The sequence below is a fragment of the Artemia franciscana genome, chromosome 12, assembly GCF_032884065.1.
Source record: "Artemia franciscana chromosome 12, ASM3288406v1, whole genome shotgun sequence".
NCBI classification, from domain to species: Eukaryota; Metazoa; Arthropoda; class Branchiopoda; order Anostraca; family Artemiidae; genus Artemia; species Artemia franciscana.
This window is the reverse complement of record NC_088874.1, coordinates 9,018,034-9,041,246: the sequence shown is the minus strand read 5'-3', so window position 1 is coordinate 9,041,246 and position 23,213 is coordinate 9,018,034. Positions and strand designations below refer to the sequence as shown.

General features: G+C 34.7%; 1 protein-coding gene across 9 annotated transcripts in view; it reads right to left on the bottom strand.

Moving 5' to 3' along the window:
- Positions 1-23,213, bottom strand: part of LOC136033641 (cytochrome P450 315a1, mitochondrial-like) — a 102,787-nt gene that overhangs the window by 38,996 nt on the left and 40,578 nt on the right. For 5 of the 9 annotated variants that reach the window (XR_010618981.1, XM_065714452.1, XM_065714453.1 and 2 more), the window contains 2 exons: positions 10,237-10,601; positions 1,460-1,638 (listed from right to left, as the gene is read on the bottom strand). Coding sequence is in view for 8 of the 9 variants with exons in the window: in XM_065714452.1 (XP_065570524.1) it covers positions 1,460-1,638; positions 10,237-10,601 (544 nt within the window). In the remaining variant the exon portion in view is untranslated. Of the gene's footprint in view, positions 1-1,459; positions 1,639-10,236; positions 10,602-13,394; positions 13,572-15,496; positions 15,519-23,213 lie in introns of those variants that run through there. The other 4 variants (XM_065714457.1, XM_065714454.1, XM_065714455.1 and 1 more) reach the window with 4 other exon arrangements.

The following is a 23,213-nucleotide window of genomic DNA, read 5'->3' as shown; positions in this document are numbered from 1 at the left end:
CACGCATAAATGTCAAAATACAAGGAAATAATAACGCTGTCAACAATTTTCCTTTCGGTCTTTAATAGGAATAACACATCAGGAATTCTTGAAAATATTAATCAAAACGCCAATAAGAATTTGAAATAAATAATTGATTGATTCACAGCGATCATTTCACAAAACATACGACTTTTTATAAATTCAAAAAAAAACTAAATATAACCCTACAGGCAAGTGTGTATTCTCCTGATGAGCCCTTGTGCTGGGTTCTTGCCTCTGAATTATTTGTCTTTTTTTACTGTTTTTAATATTTGGTAAATGACGACTTATACTTACTTACGACACGACTGCCTGTCCATGGATTATTCTTAATGGTTGATTGTGTATGGCTATGCTGTTTGACCCATGTAATTGTATGGATGAGTAGGGTTAAGGCCTCATTCAAGTACTGATCTACATTAATTACTAATGTAGGAAAACAGTCTTCCTTTTCTCCTTCCGTATTCTTCTTTTATTCTTTTTTTTTTCTTACGTGTTTGTGCTGTTGCATTGGTGATTTCTTTTTTCATTATAATCTTATTGTTGACACTTCTAACAATATCTAGAAGAAGGTTCTTCAAAGGGAAACATGCATGGGGGTACAATCCAAACGAGATTTCACCAACACTAATATGGAAGTTCGCCAAAAACTAATATGAGGGTTCGCCAAACGAGATGCAGTGTACTTGCAATTGCGGCGATGCACTTTAAAACCATAAGACAGTCACAAGAAACTTTATTCCTAAATCAGTAATTGGTTGATTTTTGAGTTAAATAGCTTAATTGCTTATATAATTTAAAAAATAAAATAATTTAGACTAATCTAATACAAACTAATTTAAATTAATTATTTAGCCATTTCTTTTTTGTTACTTAATTATTTAAATATTTGATAATTTGATAATTCCAAAAACCCCACTGCCTTTCCATGATGATAAATAAAAGTTCAAATAGGAATAAATCCTTTTAATAGAAAGTGTTTTTTGTGAATTTTCACTGTCTTTTAAAAGATTTATCCCTGTTTGAACTTTTATCTATCATCTCTTAAGTGATTATTTTTAAGGCGTAAAAAAACATTTGTAACGAAATGCGTTCAATTAATTAGAATCTAAAATTAATTAAATAGTAAATCATTTTCTGACAATTTGGATCGGTTATAGCTTATTTTAGAGGGGGCTCGGGCTGTAGGAACAGGCATTTAATTGACAACTATGTGTTCGAAAGCGTTTGTTTACACACACTCTTCATGATGTTGGGTATTGGAGGCTATTAAAACTTCCGATTCTGGCTACTGGACTGGCTGAAAGATTTGAAAAAGTAAACTTTTGCTTCATGATTTTTTTTTACTAAATAAGCAAAAAATTGACGATTTTTTGCTAAAAATTTTTTGCAAAAAATTGATGATTTTTTTGGTAAATGAGCTGCTTAAAAAGCCTACCTTCAAGAAAATAAGAATACAGTTCCTCTTCCAAATTGCGGAGCTTTTTTCTTTTCCCCCAACTTTCCACATATGAGTTGGCCAAGCTTTCTAGCTGTATGCCAAAGTTGTACGACGATTTCTGTGATAGCATGAGTGGTCTTACAATCCTTTGACAGGTGTGCCATTCGTTGCCTTCCCTAAAAAGGGGAATGAATTTAATTAAAATTTTAACTGAACAGGTTACGTTGTATTTCTTGTAAAACAAAGACTTAAACTATCACATCTAGAACTAGGTAGACAAAATCAACGGGTCTATCCCGTTCCCCAGCAGCCTATCTCCTTTGATTCCCACGGTACTCAGAAGCGTCCCCAAAATGCATCATTTTCTTTTTCCTCGCGTGTATGAATAGTTGTAAACTTAACGTTTAGCGCTTTTTGAATAACTACTTAAATTTTTCATTTTCTTTCATTTTATTTTCTTCATAAACACCGCTAAAACCACTCGAGAAGTTCCCTATATTGAGGATTCTTCAAAGAAAATTTTGGAAATTGGCCAACCATAACAAAAAAAAAAAGAGAAAAAGAACGAGAATGGGGTTGACATACTGGGTGAAAAAAACGAATAATTCGGGAAGACAATGATTTCTATTCTTCAGAGCCATAAGAGAAAGCTTCAAATATACATATTTGTAATTTCTTGGGGAAAGCGTGAAGGAAATAAAAAATAAAAAGGAAAAAAATGGAAAGAAAAAAAAAACAAATCAACAGAACTGAAAAACCTACCAACTCCAAAAAAAACAACAATAGATAAAATTAAAATTAAGCAGAATTAAAAACATTAAAAGGCTTAAAAACCTAACTCAAAAGCTAGCGATTTACCAAGATCCGCAAATAATAGTAAACAATATTCTTGACAAGATTCTTGACTTGTCTGCGTACTAGACTAGTTTTATGCTAGATTCAAGTTTATTTTGCAAGCTCCCTTAAGTATTTTCGTCGTTAATTCGTAAAAAAAAAAAAAAAAAAAATAAAAACTCGAACAGAGTACGAAGACAGGTAACGCCTGGTAATCATAGTCCTAAATTATGAACATCAGCAATAAAGTTAAGTTTGCTTCCGATTAGGTAGTTTAATGCCGAGAATTTTTGTTTCCTTTTGTCAAGGGCGTATTTGACGTTAGAGAGGTCCGGTGCTTTTTCCAGATTTGCTCATCACACAGTAAACAATACCCTGGGTTTGCTTTGTTGCACAATAAGATCATATGATAGACGACAAAATTCCAAGAAATTGAATTTTAGTGCATTCACTTGTTGTCGGTGACTCGGAATAGATGATCAGTATTAAGATAATTCACATCTATTAATACAAATACGAACTACAATGCGTGGGTTTAAGAAAAGGATTCCCCTTTAGATAGTTTCCAGATTCTACGAGTTCTATTACTTCACAATTTTTTTTCTTTTTAATCGGAAACATTTTGTACGACCCCCTCCCTTCTCTTCAAAAAACTACTTTAATTGCCAGTTCAAGGAACAGCTACACTTGTCTTAGGCATGGACGAGAGAGAGTCTAATAGGAAATTCGGCAACCAAGCTAGCTGGTGACAAAGATAAGCCAGTCAAAATCATTTTTTTTGCATTCGATCACCAAAAAGTCCACTCTGGGCCACCTTTTGTACATCTCAGAGCAATACTTGTCTATCCCATGTTTCGCTGTCTGTACCATGCGTGGCCACATTACGCAATGCCATTTGCGAACAGCTTCCACCACTTGGGGTACCACCACTTTGGTGATAAGATTTTTGAAAGTGGCTCAACCATCAGTTTCAATTCGAAGGAAAAAAAGCTTCGCCAAAATATAAATATCGATCCTATATGTTTTTGCCACTCAGAAAATAGCTATCTAATACCAACTTTATAATTGCGACATACCAGACATCTGGCGTTACATTTTAAATGACCAACAAGGATTCAAAAAAAGTACCGAGACACACATTTAAAAAAAAATTCCATAGGCCTTGAAAAAGGGTTCTAGGCCTTGGCGAGACAGATTAAAAATACAGTTTAACTTCATTAAGAAAGTCTATGTTTAAGAAGAGTAAAATTAAATGTTATGCTTGGTTTTCGTTGGATGTATCATCCACATACCATACGATAGACTTCTGAAAATACTTCTTCACCAGCAACCCGAAGGCATCCTTCGTCGAGGAACACCAAAACCACATTCCATGGGACGCACAAACGTGACAGAAGAGCAGCATTGCCAGCTTTTTGGTCCATGAATGTGTCCTCGGAGCATCCAAAAATTTGTCAGTTTTAGCCAAAATGTGTTCATCTCGAAATCTCAAAAACTGCAGGTTATTTTTTTTTTTTTACCAGGTGTTTTACTGACCGAAAGACGCTTTGTAAACTCTTTCAAAGCGGCCAGTTAGCATCAAATATAAAGAAAATAAAAATAAAAAAAAACATATAAAATACCCGTACAAGATGACTTAATATGCAGGCATGAAACTCGTAGAAACATGTAAATCCTTTACTTACGACATCTCTGGCAAAACCTGGATGTTAAAAAAAAAAACGAGGATAAGCACCACTTTGGTGAAAATTCATATTTTTTACCAAATACATATGCAGTTGGGAGATGTTTCGTTTTATATCGTAAATTTACAAAAAGTGTCCCTTCTTTGTTTTTATATGTCCAAAAAATGTGTACCTTTTTTGCTTTTTTATGCCACTGTGTCTGTGTACATGAAAACGTGTCCTTTTGACATAAAATATATCCAGTTGGCAACTCTACAGAAGACCCCTTCAGACGAGTCTCATCCCAGAGTGAGAGGAAATATATGCAGCGACCCACTTGAGGGAAGACTGGAGGCTACTCACTGACACCCTATGGGCCTCTGGAGGCACTAGAAGAATTAAGGCCGAAGAAAAGACGTAACATTTAAAAATATACCGTCATGTTTTAAATTAGGCTAAATACCGGATATGTTTAACCTGCAAATCTTTCACGAGTTTTCAGTTGCCGAATAGCTTTTACAGAGGGCAGATTTTCCAACGAATGAAATTATTTTGAGACTTGAACATTTAATTAAAATTCAGAATTTAAGAAAATTAAAAGAACTTACAGAATGTACAATGTTACTACACAGAGCCTACTAATAACAAAGCAGATTACGTTTTATATGAAACTGTTTTAAAACTGAATGATAAAAAAAAATATTTAGAAAAAATAAATAAAAATAAAACCTTAAAAGTTAAAACATTTAAAAATTATTCTGAATACAAGGGGGATACCTCTTCCTCACCACCCACTTTATACGCTAAATGTTAGTAGTGCTTTACTGAAATCATTTCTGAGTGCAGTTTATACAGCTGATGGGCTATTAAAATTGTTTGTATTGCCGGTTGCCTTTTATAATATTTCAAGGGGAAATCTTATTGTCTAAAGCATATCCACATCAACAAGCTCTTCTACTCTTGAGGAATACAGAAAACCAATTTTCCCTATTCTAATTGCTCTTTTGTTATATCAATGGGGGACGGGGAAAGAATTGTGTGTGTGTGTGTGGGGGGGGGGGTTTAAATTCAAATATTAACGTAAAGAGCAGGGACTGAGGAAGAGATGTTTAGCCATCCAGAAACGCATAGACTACTTACGATTTGGTTACGCACCAATATATGTAAAGATATCCAGAATACATTTATGAAATAAAATAACATTCGGAATAACATGCAAAAAATCTATAGCCGAAAAAGTATATTTATTTATATATATATGTATATATATATATATATATATATATATATATATATATATATATATATATATATATATATATATATATATATATATATATATATATATATATATATATATATATATATATATATATATATATATATATATATATATATATATATATATATATATATATATATATATATATATATATATATATATATATATATAGTTACCAGCGTAGTTAACATGGCTCAAATTTCCTACCATGGTCACCCAATACTTTTACTTGTAACATACAACTTTTATTTAGGCTATTTTAGACACGTGGTGAGACAAGAGCCCAGAGGATGGATTTCAAGGTCAACTTTGGAACTAGTTTCGTCACGGATGACCACAAAGAGGGGAGAGAAAGCGGACAGGGTTTTCGTCCCTAGGCAACCCCTGTGAAGAATTGAAAAGCACGAAATTTTGCATTAACCGGAATAAATACAATACTCTTCTGGCAAACATTTTTCATGGCAACTTCACCCCGTATGAAATATTCGTTTTTGACCCTTCAAAAAATTCTGTCAATCAGATCCATTTCATATACCGCTGTCAAGACTAGATACATCCTGAAGAATTCTCTTATAGACGCATCTGTCAAATAATACACAGGTATTACCATTGTTTATTACTGCAATTAATGGTAATGCACCAGAAATCTTGTAACATACCATGGCCAAGGATAGCGGTACAATACCTATAAAGAATTACAAATTTTACTTTGCATTTAAAATCTTTGGCATACCATAAATCTTCCTAGCCACTTCGATCATCTATCCTTGAGTCCGTAATAACTTTCTTTAATTTTTTTTTCCATCAAAACAATATCAACCTGATGTAAGATTAAGATTTGGGATACAAAATTTAACGTAAGGATATTTTGTTTTTATTGAATCGTTTAGGTGGTATTTGAGAACATAACCGTGTCTGTGCTGAAGCGAATAGGTATTTTTTCGAATCCATATCCCCTTCAACCATATTAGAGACCCGAAGTGACATTATATATATATATATATATATATATATATATATATATATATATATATATATATATATATATAATGCATATATATATATATATATATATATATATATATATATATATATATATATATATATATATATATATGTATGTATGAAGACTTATGAAGAGCTTCAAGACGCTCCTGCTACATCCCACCTTGTACAGAGCTTCAGTCCTTACTTTCTTTCACAAGGTTCCTGGTTCTTTTCAATCTTATCTTAGGACATCTTCCCATCCCATTTGTGGCTGACCAGCTTTTAGTTTGGCCTGAACTGCCGAAAGCAGGATTTGGCAACCTAGCATCCTTGACTCGCAAAACGTAACTTACCTGCATTCCTGCCCTTACGGCCTTTTGAGAGAGTATTCAATGTTTGAAGTTGAATGTTTTTGTTGGATTAGTAAAAATCTTAATTACTTTATCTTTTCCTTCGACAGTAGGATCAAACTGTACTCTTAGAACAACTTGTTCTTTGATATGTGACTGTTCACACGAGAATCTAAAACTATTCTTTGATGATTCTTCTGGTAAGAATTTAGCATATCTTCTGCGGCATAAAAATCTTCAATTTTAAAAATGCTTCACAGAACAGTTGGAATGATTAACGAGTCCGTACTTGACGTGTGAATTCTGTGCAGCAAGACTACGTTTAAAATTCTAGAGTGACATGCGCACTAGGCTTACCAATTATACACATTCTAAATCCTTGCATGATTTGGTTTCAACAGTTCTGCTAAATGATACTAGGGAGGCAACCTTACGACAAAATCTCCTATGTGATTTGCAATCAAACTTGTCTGTCCTTGCCAAAAACTCACCAACGCCATCCAGTGTTTGACATTTCTGGCAAACAAAGTAATTTTTTCTATTTTTTAAATTGAGGCTCCTAGATATATCACTAAAAGTCTTTTAAACAGCTAAATACCCCCTACATAGCTGCAACATTGTCTGTGCAGGTACTCTAAAATGTAGAGTCAAAGAGTTATAAAGTCTGCCCCTAGTACCTTTTTAAAGTCAGCTAGCCTACCTAACCTCCAAAAATTTCCCCGGACTAGCCTATGCATGATGCGTCAAGGCTGAATTTTAAAAGATTTCTATAACAGACTATACTTTAGAATACTTCTTGTAAAATATTTCTTGTAAATCCCCCAGGCATGTTTCACTTTTGAGCTAGCAATAAAATTAGCAAAACGCTAAGACTTTTTTGTACAGAAGCAGATATCCATAATGCATCTGGTAAAACAACAACAAAATCTAGCTAATGGGTATCTTAACCCGTACAGGAAGTTTTAAAGGTAGGGTATTATCTTGTCACAACCATACATACGGTCGACCTTCGCATGTCATGGCTAGATTGATTACTTGGTTAATGCATTTAAGAATTGACTATTTTTATCCATTTATGTACTTTATAAGACTCTACAGAACAAGAAAATGAAGTTATTTGGTTAAAGCCGGCCACGAAAATGAAACGTATTTTGACATTTCTAATGAATTGGGACATTTAAAAAGGCTTGTGTTATTCATATGACATGTAATACCCTTGGGCCCCATTGTGTAACCCACGACATATTAGACTACTTGTGTACACCACAGGTACAACTGGGTAGGTACTTAAAAAGAGTTTGTATCGGGGAGAGGGATAAGATAGGAAGAAAGGCAAAATATTTGAAAAATATGGGGCATGATGTATATAATCAAAAAATATAGATATTTCGGGGGTGGGGCGATAAGACTAACTTCACTTCTCTAACACTCTTATGATCCGAGAACCAGAGGTATGATGTAAGATCCTGTGCGAGCTCGGGAAAAAACAATTCCTGTGAACGTTAATAAAAAAAAAAAAAACTTAAACCAGGAGCAATATTAAAACTTAAAAGGAACATAAATTGTTCTGTATATGAGAAGGGTTGCTCTATGTTCAATACTTCGCTCTTCACGCTAAAGTATTTTAGAACCTTAAAAAAAAGCTTCTTATATAAATTAAATTATGTTTTAGGAGTTGTCCTTAAAGAATTGGGATCAAAAATTAAACTTTAGCGTAAAGAGCGAGGTATTGAGGAGGGTCAACCCTCCTCAAATACAGAATAATTTCTGTTCGTTTTAAGTTTTAATGTTGCTCCTTATTTTCAGTTGAGAGAACTTGAGTCTTTTTATTTAATTTCTGATTGTTTTTCAGATAATTCTGGGAAATCCAGCTCCCCTCCGTGGAAAATTCCCTCCATCCACAGGAAATTCTTAAAAGTTCTTCCCATGTAGGATACACCCCCTCCCCCAGAAAATTCTACCCAGACAATTCCTTCCTCGCTGAAAATCCCCCAAGAAATTTTCTTGTAGATAATTCCGCCTGAAAAATTCTCCTAAGCATACTTTCATTTGAAAAAGACTTAATTTCTGATTGTTTTACAAATCATGTCGAAATCCACCCTCCGTGGAAAAAATTCCCGGAAATCCCCCCATACCCGGTGGAAACTTGCTCCCTTGGAAAAATCCTTCATGGAGAATTTCTCCAGCGAAAATATCCCATAAGGAAAAATCCTCCAGACACTTCCAATCCCGCTGAAATTTTCCCCGGGATCATCTCCACATGCTAAATTTATTCGGCAAAGCCAAAGTAAGAATTTTGTACAGGAATTTTGGGAAAATCCGTCAGTGTAAAATTTTCCCCGAAACACTCACCCTTAGAAACTTCCCTTCCCGCGAAAAATTCTCACAGTTGAAAATCCCCCCAAAAAATGATCGAATACTAGTAACAATAACAAATAATATATAACAAATCAAAACAAGTGCCATACATAAACAATGGGTAAATTTCGTAGTCTACAAACCACTCCCCAGCAGCTGAGGGGGATCATGTTACCCCCTTAGGCAAATTTATTAAACCTTTTTATAGTGCAGAACAAAATGGCTATCTCAAAATTTTGATCGGGCAACTATGGGGAAAAGGTCCGTGAGAGGGGACTAGCTTCCCTTCAACCTTTCTGCTCACTTAAAAAGGGAATCAGAACTTTTGATTTCCGAAAAATGAGCCCTTGATCTTTTAGGATCACTGGTTCGACACGGTCACCTCTGGGAAAAAAACAACAAACAAATAAACACGCATCCGTGATCTTTGAAATTATTATCATGAAATCTAACAATATCCCTACAACTAGATTTGTTGTTATGACTTCACGGGAAAATATGCAGGTATGATTTCCACAGCAATTAGTTAAGACAAAACTAATCATCAGTTAAGATTAGTTCAAATGACAGAAGACGTTTAACCCTGGTTGGTAGTAAAACTTAACTAGATTAACCACATTTTCCGAGAATCAAGGTTGACAATCGATTCTTATCTCTGTTTGGACAAAAGGGACTGCAAGATCACTCAACAGATTTGAATTTAAGCAGAAGCAGGTATAAATAGCTCATTACGGTGTTGTCAAACGACTGCACGGGATTATAAACTATAGAAAGAAGCGAATTAGTTCTAGTGGATTAAGGCCAATTTCTAGGTATTTTGAGATTTTATTTTTCATGACAAAGCCAATAGCTAAATCCTTATTAAAGAAAGAAAAAAAAGAAGGTATCTTGATATCGCTAGTATCGGGGATCTATCTTGAACACAATTGAACAGCTGCTTAAATCTAACAATTCTGATAAAAAAAGACTTGGCGGTGCCCAGACACCAATTTTTTTCTACGTCTCTTCTTTAAGAGTCTAAATGTGGATAAACACACATAAAAGATATACTTAATTTTCTTTTATTGAAATGTTTTTTAATTAAGAAAAAAATTTCTTTGGGCCAAATGTTTCTGTGGATTGGTTTTTGTGAGAGTAGAATTGTTCTTGGGTTTTACGGGTGTGTGCTTTGCATTAGTTGAATTTTGCAGGTAAGGCTACTGTATTTTAGCCGTAGCATTCTCACCTATAATAATGTATGACATATTAACTACCATAACAGTTTCTAAGAATATCGTGAAGGTAAAAATGAGTACTTACATGAAAAATAGACCTCGCTTACACTTGTTATCCTCATTGTATATTTTCCAAGCTTCTGGTTTCATACTTTTCGGGAACTCCCCTTCTTGTTCAAATACTTGTTGATAGTTACCAGGATTAGATAGCCACAATCCCTTAACATGGCCGAGCTGATCCCGAAAAATATCACCAACTTGCGTCTCCTTATGCTTAGCATCGATGTAATCGTGTATCTGTGAAGTTAACAGAGAAGACTTATCATCCGACGGTGTAGGAACACTTTCATACGGGAGGATACCATTGGGTATTATTGGAGGAAGCCGTGCCGGGGCTATAAGTCGAGCTGCTTGGAGTGCACACTGTCTTGCTGTGGTTCTCATAGCTAACTGCAAAGCAAACTGTCAATAATCTTGTCAGAGGTGGGGCATATTACCCCTGGGCTTGATGAGCATTCGTAAATAAACTGAACAGGTATTTACCGTAGTATACAATACGGGCATCCAAAATCAAAAAGCGTTCCCCACAAAAAACGGGTTTTAAGCTTAAAACGCAAGCAGATATTTTTTGGGACGGGGGGGGGGGTAAAATTAAAAAAAAGCACCGAGAATAGTGGGGCTATGGGGAAAATACAAGAAGATATAAAAAAAAATCGTCAGATCCTTTCCGTCGTAGCTGTGCCACTGTTTACTAGTGAATTAAGTTGTTTCAATTTACGAGTATTGAGTTGAAATGAGTTGAAACAAAAAGAGTGACTTATGGCAAAATACACGAAAAATATACGATCTGTGCTATATGTTTACACATTAAAGGAGGGGGTGGGCTAAAGAAAAGCAAAGTGCTTTTAGGAATGATAGAAGTAATCCTAACAATACTAAAATACTTATGTCATTCCTAAAAGCACTTCACTTTGTTGAAGCAAAATAATTATTTATTTAAGTAATTTTTATAATAATTTAAAGGTAGGGGATACTGATATTATATATTATATATTTTGCCATACGTTACTCTTTTGTTTCATCTTCTTAATACCCGTAAACGACTAAAAATTACATTTTAAATAATGATATACGTATAACAGAAAATCCAAATCATCAAAATCTCAGGGTTTTTTTGTAATTACATGGTAGTTACTATGGTATTTATTAATGACGTCAGCAAGCTTGCTAGTATCTGGTCGTTCATTTATCCCGTCCGTACGCACTTGCCATGAAATCTTGTTATTTGTAGGGAATGCATTTTGATTTTGGACGGCCAAATAGCTAGCGAATCGTGTTTTTTTTTGTGCAAAGTAAAAAGAAAATTTCGTCCTGATAGATTCATTGCACCGTTCGCCTTGGACATTAATCCTTTATCATGTTCTTTTCTTTTTGTGTAGCACACTGATGAAATGAGAGAGACAGCCAGATTTTATTAAAGCTGAGGACACTAGCATTGTTTCTTCCTGTCCAGAAAAAAAATTCCTTCAGGCACCTACGAAAGGAATTTTTCATGACTGGTCAATGTATAGATGGGTATATCTTGTGGATACAGCAATAATTTTAGAAATGAAAATAAGGAATAATTTTTTCCTAATTACGGCCTCCCTTCAAATTATCCTCCTTTAAAAATCTTCGTTCAATTCACCGAATTGCAGCTTTTTTTTTAAAGAAAATTCCCAAAAATGCAAATCCCCTCAGCTTGAATAATTAGTCGTCGCTTCACTTGTTTCTTTCGGTTTATATCAAAGAAAAAACAAGAGATGCCAAAGGAAGGGTGAGTAAGGCAGACGCAAATTGCACAAATGAAAGGTCAAGCAGAAGTAACAGTAAATCCTTTTAGTTTATTCGCCATTATCTTATTTTAGTTTAATTTATTCCGAAGTTTTTAAATTGTAGCATAGACCTAAAGACGTTTTAAGCACACTTCAGATTTTTAGCTTATTCCATTTTTCGGTTATTCTGTTTTTATTGTGTTTCAGTTATAGGTAAAAAACAAAAAATCCGTAAGTGCTGGAAATCTAGCTTCTCTATTGGACAAAGAAAGCATAATTTTTCCACTAATAGGCCTATCAGCTTAAAATATAGTAGCCTAATTAACACATTTTTAAAATTAACCAAGGTCTATTTTTGCAGACTGGGTTTTTGCTTAAAGTAATTGTTGACAACAAAAACAAACCGCCGAAAAAAAAAATCACACAAAAATGAAAAATTCCGTAAGTGCTGGAAATCTAGCTTCTCTAAATGATAAAATACAAATATACCCAAGAGAACCGCATAATAACCCTTATTTGCTGGAAAAGATGTCAAAGAATTTCACTCTCATACCCATCATTTATTCTGGTATAAAAAATAATAATAAAACCATAAAAAATAGAAATACAGGCAAGAGGTTTACCCACTTAAGTGAGGAGTAGATTGCACACTATAGTTCATAATCAAATTTCACCTACAAAGAAGCTGAAGAAGAAACAACTGCTGATTGCGCAGAGGTTACAAATGAACACAGCCAGGTCGAGAATCAAGTCTCAAGGACGTCCAACTTATTAAAGGGGAAGCTGTTGAATCCAAGGTCATACAGCCATAGCAAGATCGAGATACATATTTCCAGGATCTTCTAGGGTGGTGAGGCTTAGGAATCCGAATCAGAATGTGCTCACATCACCGTTTCTGTAGTCTGACAGTTATACGTATCCACAGGCCTCTGTAATGCCATGCGGTCTTTTTAGGGGAAGGTTAAGTTTTATGGAGTGGTTATTAGAATATTACAAAATGAAGGAGTTTAAATTTAATAGAAATTGCTCCCGGTAGCTTATAAAATAATCGGCACTTACGTATTATCCAGAACACACTCGAGAAGTGAAGTTAGGTTAATCATAATGAAATATTCCAAAATATAGTGAAAGTATAATACTTTAGAAACAAAATTAAGGAAACTACAACGAAGAACTATGGAAAGCAGGCCACCCAGAACGCCTTATATTAATTACCTAAACTGACCACCTGTATATATTAAATATTTAATTAAAATATACCTTCATCGCAGTTTATTTCAAGAAAGAATAAGCTAATTATAAACGAATGCGAGAGAAAAACTTGTTTACTCAGATCAATCAAAGCAAACTTCTTGAGTGTATTCTGGATAATACATAAGTACCAAATAATTCTCAGGTACTGGAACTTTTCAGAAAAAAATACACCAACCTTTTCCTAGTATTACATATCTTGACGTAGTCCATTAAATCTGCGATATAAAACGATATTTACTTTTTCCTATATAATCGATATCATCTTCAAAAGTCAGACATGAAGAAAAAAAAACTCACTTATTATAACATTCAACAAATGTTATTCAGTGAGACACGATCAACTAACGAGCCAATTATAAAACCCGCGCTATAAAAGCTTTTTCAAAGGGGCACTGACATCATTAACATAGCCGGATCTAGATCTTGGAGGGGGTCCAGATTCCAACAACACGCGTTAATCGTTTAGTGAACCACGACTGATAAAAGGTAAACTCGGGTCGAACAACAACAATTTCAACATTCGAAGAGAGGGTGTTCGTCCCTTTTGTTCCCAGCCAAAGTTTTAGAGGGGATCGATTCTCCCCTAAAAAATCTGAAGTTTTTAAAACACAATTCCTCGTCTGTTCTTATACATTTTCGTTTAACATACTTCTATTTTTTCACGTATGCAACCCATTCCTCTCTCATTAATGCTATCTACCCTCCAAAATAAAATCCTGCGCATATAGCTATGCTGGAATGAAGTTTCTAGGAATGTCCTATCATTTTTGGACATTTGGTGAAGGTGAGAAAAGCAGAGTATATTTATAGGATAATGAACTACTCCCTACACAATGCTCCCTCCCCTATGATGCCTATGACATGCCATTCAGTGATAAGATTTCATCGTACTAAGTAAGTATGCAAGCATACCGAACAGGTAATTTCCTAATTACTCATCAAATTCTCCCAATTTTTTCCCATTCCCGTTGAAACCCATTCAATGACAAAATAACGCGGTCTATGTGATATGTCATTACTGGTTGTAGTATGTAAAAAACAAAACAAAAAAAAACAAGAGAAACTGAAATAACTATATGGTTCTACATAATTAGACTTACATAAATAGCAATATATATCCATGGAACATATGCAAAACTTAAAATTAAACTTTTCGATAGGGAAATGACACGGTTTCTGGACAAAATTCAAAACGTCGCTAGTTTTAACACCTTCTCATGAATGGCGATTATTGCAAAATGCTGACACAAAGCTTTGTCATTTTTTAAATGTTAATGGCACCATTTACGGTTCCGGAGCACTAGTTTAATCCTTCTTTTTAAGTGATACTCTCCTCAGTACCACAATAGCAGAGCCGTGGCTAGACTTTTAACGGAGATGGGGCTAAGCGGTAATAACACTTTTCCTACGCAGTTCTGTAATTGGCTGCTTGGTTAACATTATTTTTCCCTATTCCCCAAAAGGTTTATTATTAGTTAACTTTTCCCTCCCCTCTTCTTGCAGTTTTGCCGTTTCCTGTTTGGTTAACTGTAAACCTCACCACTTTCAACCTAATTCAATGATATTTTAGAGTGAATTTTCGAAGCAAAAACCTTCCAGAGGGGAGGTTTCGAAAATCGTTTGACGCTTCATTGATATCATAGCAAGTTAAGGTGATTCATCTTCATCACCGCCATAATATTATTGATTATAGAAGGGGGTTTGATCTAGGGCTATATTCTAGTGTTGGAGGTACAACCTACAAATAATGGTTGGTCAAATGATTTTTCATAGCTCATTTTCGCCTTAGCTCAAATATTGACAGGTCCAAGGGGGGGGTTGTGTTCGCTCCATCTATTGATAGTAAGGTGTGTCGCAGCCAAGAACAGGCTTCATTGTAATAAAAAAGATGGTGACAGAAATCTCTAAGTCATGCATCCTGCACGGTATTATATTTTATTACTATAGCAAGTCTTGCAAGACAACATTTTTAATTTGTGTTTGCTTCAAAGCAACATTTAATAATACTAATTCAAAATCGAAAACGAGTTCAGCAAATCGTTTGTTCATATTTGTTTTTTTTTTTTACCAGTAAAAAAAGGGTCAGTATTTAAAAAAAATAGCCATTTATATATTCCCCAGTCTACTCAAAGCCCAGAGTCACTTATGGCGTTTATTCTATTTAGCGTTGACAACCCTGTCAACTTAAGTCACAAATATGACAATAGTCCGGATGAATAAAAATAAATGTAACTGCTGTCTTTTTCTCATAAAAATAACAATACTTCAGGAATGTACCTATTTAAAATGGATCCTGGCCGATGATTCCTACACCGAAAACACAAACTGAGATACCAACCAAAAAATACCAAAAGTCTACCAACTGATCACTGCTGATCTTGACCTTGATGTCAATAAACATACGGAAGACCCAGTAAGAAGAAGTCGTTGTCATACCTATTCCATCAGCAGTAAGAATCAGGTTTTCGCGCTTTTTTCAGGTAACTGGTTTTGGGGATATAGGCTTATTTGATTGATGGTTTTCGTGGGATAGGTCTAGACTTTCTGCAGCAATTCTTGTTATAATATAGATCAGCAAATTGATGCCATAAATAGTCTACCTTGACATAAAAATAGGCATACAGTAGCCTAGAAATGATTTCATGATGAAGATTTCTTTTTGTCGAGCATCGTTTATTGTCAGTTTATGGCCGAAACTCAGGAAACCTGATAGGACAACGATGCATGAATCAATCTGAGGCGTCAAACTATGCAACAAGAAAGCCATATGATTTTATGCACGATGTCATTTCACAGTAATTGCAAGAAATCCTCGGTAAGTTCTTGATTGTAAATCTATCACTAAGAAGAACTTACACAAATGCATGCTAAACACAACTAAAGAAAACGTTTACAATGGCAAAATATGGAGGTTTTCTCCCTGTCTTGACATTTTTCCAAAAAAAGCAGATTTTATAAACTTCGTGCGTTTTCAGTAAAGAGAACAATATTAGAATATGCGAGGGAATTTTTAGGAGTTACATCTTACTCTTTATCTTGGGTAATTTCTGTACTTTTTCTGTCCGAATCGCTCTTTTCTGCTCGCATTTAATTTTTTTAAACTATCTAGGAACATCTAACAATAAATAAATGAAACTAAAGGATGCAACCTCTTCTAAAATAGCAACCTATAATTCACTTTGTAACATACTAAATATTTAGGTAAAGTTGAGAGGCTAGTCATTTATTTCGGTGGACATTAAACCGTACAGGGTGAGGGGCTTTGATCGATGTTCAAAAGCAGGTGCATAAAGAACTATAGGAAATATTAAACGAGATTGAAAGAATCCAAGTGTTTCGGCAGGGGTCAAAGGCCAGATGAATTTCCTTGTTTATACGGCCGGTTAATTAACCCTAGTGGCTTAATTTACATGATATTGCAATAGCACCCCAAAAGCTATGACATTTCTGAAAAAAGTCCATTTTGAATTTTAATAACCACCTTCGAGTAAAAACAAAGCTTGACAATAAAAACAGGCTCGGATTTAAAGACTCATTTACAAGTTTGTCAAAGTCAGACGCAGCACTCTAGCGCTGCCTAAGTAAAGAGCCAAAAGACGTTCTGGAAAAAAAAATGTCATGCCATGACATACCATGAAATGTCATGCCAGCATCGGAAGTCAAGCATTCCATGCATAAACGTTTCTATCAAAGAACCATTATAGACAAGATAACGGCCATACATAAATCAAAGATAAATATGTAATATATTATGTGGTATATTATGTGGATATTATAATATATTATAATATCTCTATGTGGTGCAAAACACCGTCGCGTAGTAAAAAAAAAACGAAAGTGAAAAGTAATAATTAATAAAAATTATTTTTATTAAATGAAAAGTAAAAATGAAAATATTAAATGATTTCATTTATTAAATGAAAAGTATTGAAAATGAAAAGTAAAAAGTAATAAAAGTAAAGCGAAAGTATTGAATAATTGGGTCAAATTTTTGTTGTTAAGCCGAGACTGGGTCTTCTAGGGGGAGGACATTGTATAAAAAAGGAGGGGCCTTAACACCCTCCGTTAAATAAATAAAATCATTTTTTGGCACTTATGTATTATATAAAACACCGTCGGGAAGTTTGCTGTTTTCATAGTCAAAGAGGAAAAAGACGGATGACAGAATGCATTGGACTTGCATTATTTGGGCTATATATTTGCACGTTAGGGAGAATGGGGGCAAGGTTAAGTGAGGTTACTTTACTCCGCCTCCCCTAACGAGCAAATATATAGCACAAATTATATTATTATATAAACCGAAGTATTATATTTTCATCATGTTTTGGTATATTTCATTATGATTAACCTAACTTCACTTCTTGAGTGTGTTTGATGTAACCACGAGTACCCAATTTATTTGTTACGGAAGGAGATAGTAGAGTTGGGGCCTAATACAAACAAAAATCACCGCTTCGCAGATTACGCAAGATGTAGTTACAAAACTAGCTCAAATAAATTGATTCGTGATATTTTCCAATCTCTGTAGAATTCTAAAAATTATTACTTTACTGAAAAATGAGCTTTTGGGTATTATGGAGAATTATTAATGTATACTAAAATATTTCGATATTATGGTTGGCAAAAGACTATAAACTAACCTGTAAATTTTTCTCCTATTTTCTGTACACTGAATTTTTACTCCTAAGGGAATATTTTGTTTTTATGTTTCCAGTTAAAGTTATAGCTTTTAGAATTCTTAAAAAAATTAGTAATAGCACGAGTTAGTTTATTAAAGCTAGTTTTGGAGATATATTTTGCATGATCTGCGAAGCAATAGTTTTTGAGAGGAGCGTATAATAGTTTCTGGAGGTGGAGCATATAAGTGAGGAAGAGGTTTTTGACCCGTGGTTAAGGATTTTCGACCAAAGACATTATATTGGTACCTTCATTATGCTTCCCGGTCTTTCCACTCCAGAAGGTACCATATGGTGCTTTACGATGGAGATATTAAGACGATTTCTTAAGATTCAATTCACCATCTCTGAAAAAGCTTCAGCTAAAAAAATTTCTTACTAGAAAGTTTTTCTTACATTTTTCTTACATTTAAAAACAGGGGTTTTTAAATATACAAAACCTAAAAGTCAAACTTTTGCTTCTTCACATCTGTTCATTTAGGAATTAATCATTTTCGTCACAATGAAAACACCACCAGTCACAATTTGTGATAAAAATTTACAAAAATAGACATTTAATTTCAAATAAACCCTTGCCCAAGAATGGTAATTTGTTTTGTAGAAAAAACAAACCTGCGAATATACACTATACAAGGGGGAAGGCTTATAAGTTCCGCAATCAAGGGCTCAAAAATTAGTACTTAGGGTTTTTCAACATACAAAATGTAAAAACTGGAAACTGATTCTTTAGCTCTATCCATTTTTGAAATAATCATTTTGATCACGTATAAGTTCCACAATCAAGGGCTCAAAAATTAGTAATTAAGGTTTTTCAACACACAAAATGTAAAACTTGGAAACTTATTCTTTAGCTCTATCCATTTTTGAAATAATTATTTTGGTTCTGTATAATTTCCATGATCAAGGGCTCAAAAATTAGTACTTAAGGCTTTTCAACATACAAAATGTAAAAATTGGAAACTGATTCTTTAGCTCTATCCATTTTTGAAATAATTATTTTGGTCCTGTATAAGTTCCACGATCAATGGCTCAAAAATTAGTACTTAAGGTTTTTCAACATACAAAATGTAAAAATTGGAAACTGATTCTTTAGCTCTATCCATTTTTGAAATAATTATTTTGGTCCTGTATAAGTTCCACGATCAAGGGCTCAAAAATTAGTACTTAAGCTTTTTCAAAATACAAAATGTAAAATTTGGAAACTGATTCTTTAACTCTATCCATTTTTGAAATAACTATTTTTGTCGCAGTGATACCACCAATCGCCACAATGAAAATTTAGATAATGTTTGTTTCTTGTTTTCGAGATTCTCTTTCCTATGACCACTTCCACAATTTTAAAAGTGTAAAATTATACAACTCCAACATCAAAAAAAGAAGGGACTGTAACGCCCTAAGTCAAAAGACAAAAGAGCTAAAATTTATCATGTAAAAATTTTAAAATCTAATGCTTGGTTCTTTAACTGTATCCACTTTTTAAATAATTAGTTTTGTTCATAGTGGCGCTAAATAATTGCCACAGTCAAATTTGTTGTTACAAATGTTTGTAGGTTTAAGTTTTCTTTGCACCAAGCTCTTTCGTATACTTTTACAACAAGAGCTAAGAGGTCATATGGCACTTGTGACGAGGCAAGAAGAGCTAAGAGCCAAGAGCTCGTATGGTATGAGCTCTAGCAAAATTCTAAGAATCAATAGATTGATTTAAAAGGAAAATCAGAGGCTTAATACCGGTCAGGATTTAAAATAAGAGCTCTGAGTCACGATGCCCTTCTAAATATCAAATTTCATTAAGATCCGATCACCCATTCGTAAGTTATAAATACCTGTTATAAATAAGTTATAAATAAATAAGTTATAAATAAGTTGTCTGTGTGTGTGTGTATCTGTCGAGTGACGTCATGTTTGTGTGTCGACTGACGTCATGTTTTCGACTGACGAAATTACAGACCGGGACATCGGGACACAAATGACGAACGGGACACCGGCACATAGGGAATATAAATGACGACCGGCACACTCAAAGAGAAAGCGACTCTAGCAAAATTCTAAGAATCAACAGATTGATTTAAAAGGAAAATCAGAGGCTTAATACCGGTCAGGATTTAAAATAAGAGCTCTGAGTCACGATGCCCTTCTAAATATCAAATTTCATTAAGATCCGATCACCCATTCGTAAGTTATAAATACCTGTTATAATGAGTAATAAATAAATAAGTTATAAATAAGTTGTCTGTGTGTGTGTGTATCTGTCGAGTGACGTCATGTTTGTGTGTCGACTGACGTCATGTTTTCGACTGACGAAATTACAGACCGGGACATCGGGACACAAATGACGAACGGGACACCGGCACATAGGGAATATAAATGACGACCGGCACACTCAAAGAGAAAGCGACCGGGACACAAGGAATGTTCGATTAGCAATCACCATCAACAAAGCACCGGGACACAAATGACGACCGGGACACAGGGAGTATAAATGACGACCACGACATAAGTAAAAAAAAACTAAAAACTAAAAAAAAAGGTAAAAACTACAAAAAAAAACTAAAAAGAAAAAAAAAACTAAAAACTAATAAAAACTAAAAAAACTAAAAAAGAAAAAAAGGAAAAAAAATGAAAAATAAAGGAGAAAAACAAAATTAAAAAAAAAAAAAATTAAAAAAAACTAAATGGAAAAAAGAAAAAAAACTAAAAAAACTAAAAAAAAGTAAAAACCAAAAAAAAAACTAAAAAGAAAAAAGGGGAAAAATACAAAAAATTATTTCATCATATACCATTTCAAAAACGAATGTATATACAGACCGGGACGCCGGGATACAAATGACGACCGGGACACAGGGAATATAAATGACGACCGGGACACAGGGACACAACTACAACGGGGACGCCGGGGGGCACAGGGGGATATATAAATGACGACGGGGACACAGAGAATGTTCGATTAGCAATCACCATCAACAAAGCTCAAGGGCAATCATTAGAATCATGAGGTTTAACTAAAAAAACTAAAAAAAAAGGTAAAAAACTAAAAACTAAAAAAAGACCAATTCAAAAACGAATGTATATACAGACCGGGACACCAGGACACAAATGACGACCGGGACACCGGGACACAAATGACGACCGGGACACAGGGAATATAAATTCAAGGGCAATCATTAGAATCATGAGGCATAGATCTGAATACGGATTGTTTTCCCATGGACCATTATATGTTGCATGTTCAAGAGTCGGTAAACCTGACAATCTATTTATATGCACAGACAATGGGACAGTAAAGATATATATATATATATATATATATATATATATATATATATATATATATATATATATATATATATATATATATATATATATATATATATATATATATATATATATATTCACAGGTGGGACATAGGGACACAACTACAATGGCGCTGGCGCGTAACTAATATGGCGCTTAACGACTTACGCGCGCGGGGGAGCTTGGGGGGCACGAAGCGCCACCCCAACAGCTAGTACCAAATGTTTTCTAATTTTTCCTCTCCCTTTAGCCTCCCAGATGGTCAAATCTGGGAAAACGACTTTATCAAGCCAATTTATGCAGCTCTCTGACACGCCTACCAATTTTCATTGTCCTAGCACGTCCAGAAGCACTAAACTCACCAAATCTCTGAATCCCTTCCCCCAACTCCCCCAAAGAGAGCGAATCCGGTACGGTTCAGTCAATCACGTATCAAGGACATTTGCTTATTCTATCCACCAAGCTTCATCCCGATTCCTCCACTCCAAGTGTTTTACAAGATTTCCCCCTCCAAATACCACCAATGTCAAAAGATCTGGTCGGAATCTAAAATAAGAGCTCTGAGAAATGAATTCCTTCTAAATAGCAAATTTCATTAAGATCCAATCACCTATTCGTAAGATAAAAATACCCCAATTTTCACGTTTTCCACGAATTCCGGTTCCCCCCTCCAATTCCCCCCAATGTCACAGGATTTGGTCAGAATTTAAAATTAGAGCTTTAAAGCACAAGATACTTCTAAATATCAAATTTAAGTAAGATCTGGTCACCCTTTCGTAAGTTACAAATACCTTATTTTTCCAAATTACCTCCCCCCCCCAACCCCACCAAAGAGAGCAGATCCGGTCCGGTTATGTCAGTAACGTATCTTAGACAGGTTTTTATTCTTCCCATCCAGTTTCATCCTGGTCTCTCCGCTTTAAGTATTTTCTAAGATTTCCGGTCCCCCCAACTGCCCCCCCCCCAATGACGCTGGATCCGGTTGAGATTTAAATTAAGAGATCTGAGTTACGAGGTCCTTCTAAATATGAAGTTTCATGAAGATCCGACCACTCCTTGGTAAGTTAAAAATGCGTCATTTTTTCTAATTTTTCAGAATTAACCCCCCCCCCAATAGGGCGGATCCGTTCCAATTATGTAAATCACGTATTTAAGACTTCTGCTTATTTTTCTCAACAAGTTTCATCCCGATCCCTCGAATATAAGTGTTTTCCATGATTTTAGGTTCCCCCACCCCAAAATCACCCCAATGTCACCAGATCCGGTCGGGATTTGAAATAATAGCTTTGAGACACGATATCCTTCTAAATATCAAATTTCATTGAGATCCGATCACCCGTTCGTTAGTTAAAAATACCTCATTTTTTCTAATTTTTCAGAATTAACCCCCCCCCCCCAACTACCCCGGAGAGCGGATCCGTTCCGGTTATGTCAATCATGTATCTAGGACTTGTGCTTATTTTTCCCACCAAGTTTCATCCCGATCCCTCCACTTTAAGTGTTTTCCAAGATTTTAGGTTTCCCCCTCCCAACTCCCCCCCATTGTCACCAGATCCGGTCGGGAATTAAAATAACAGCTCTGAGATGCGATATCCTTCCAAACATCAAATTTTATTAAGATCTGATCAACCGTTCGTAAGTTAGAAATACTTCATTTTTCTATTTTTTCCGAATTAACGGGCCCCCTACTCCCCCCCCCCGCGCCAGATTGTCAAATGGGGAAAATGACTATTTCTAATTTAATCTGGTCAGGTCCCTGATACGCCTGCCAAATTTAATCGTCCTAGCTTACCTGGAAGTGCCTAAAGTAGCTAAACCGGGACGGACAGACAGACCGACAGAATTTGCGATTGCTATATGTCACTTAGTTAATACCAAGTGCCATAAAAACCAATTCAATATTGTATAACACGAAAAAAGATAAAAAAAAAACATTAAACAATGAAAAAACGGACACTTACAAACTTCATACAAGTGCCAACCCTTGTAAAATACTATTATCAGTACACCCGTTTTACCCCGTGGC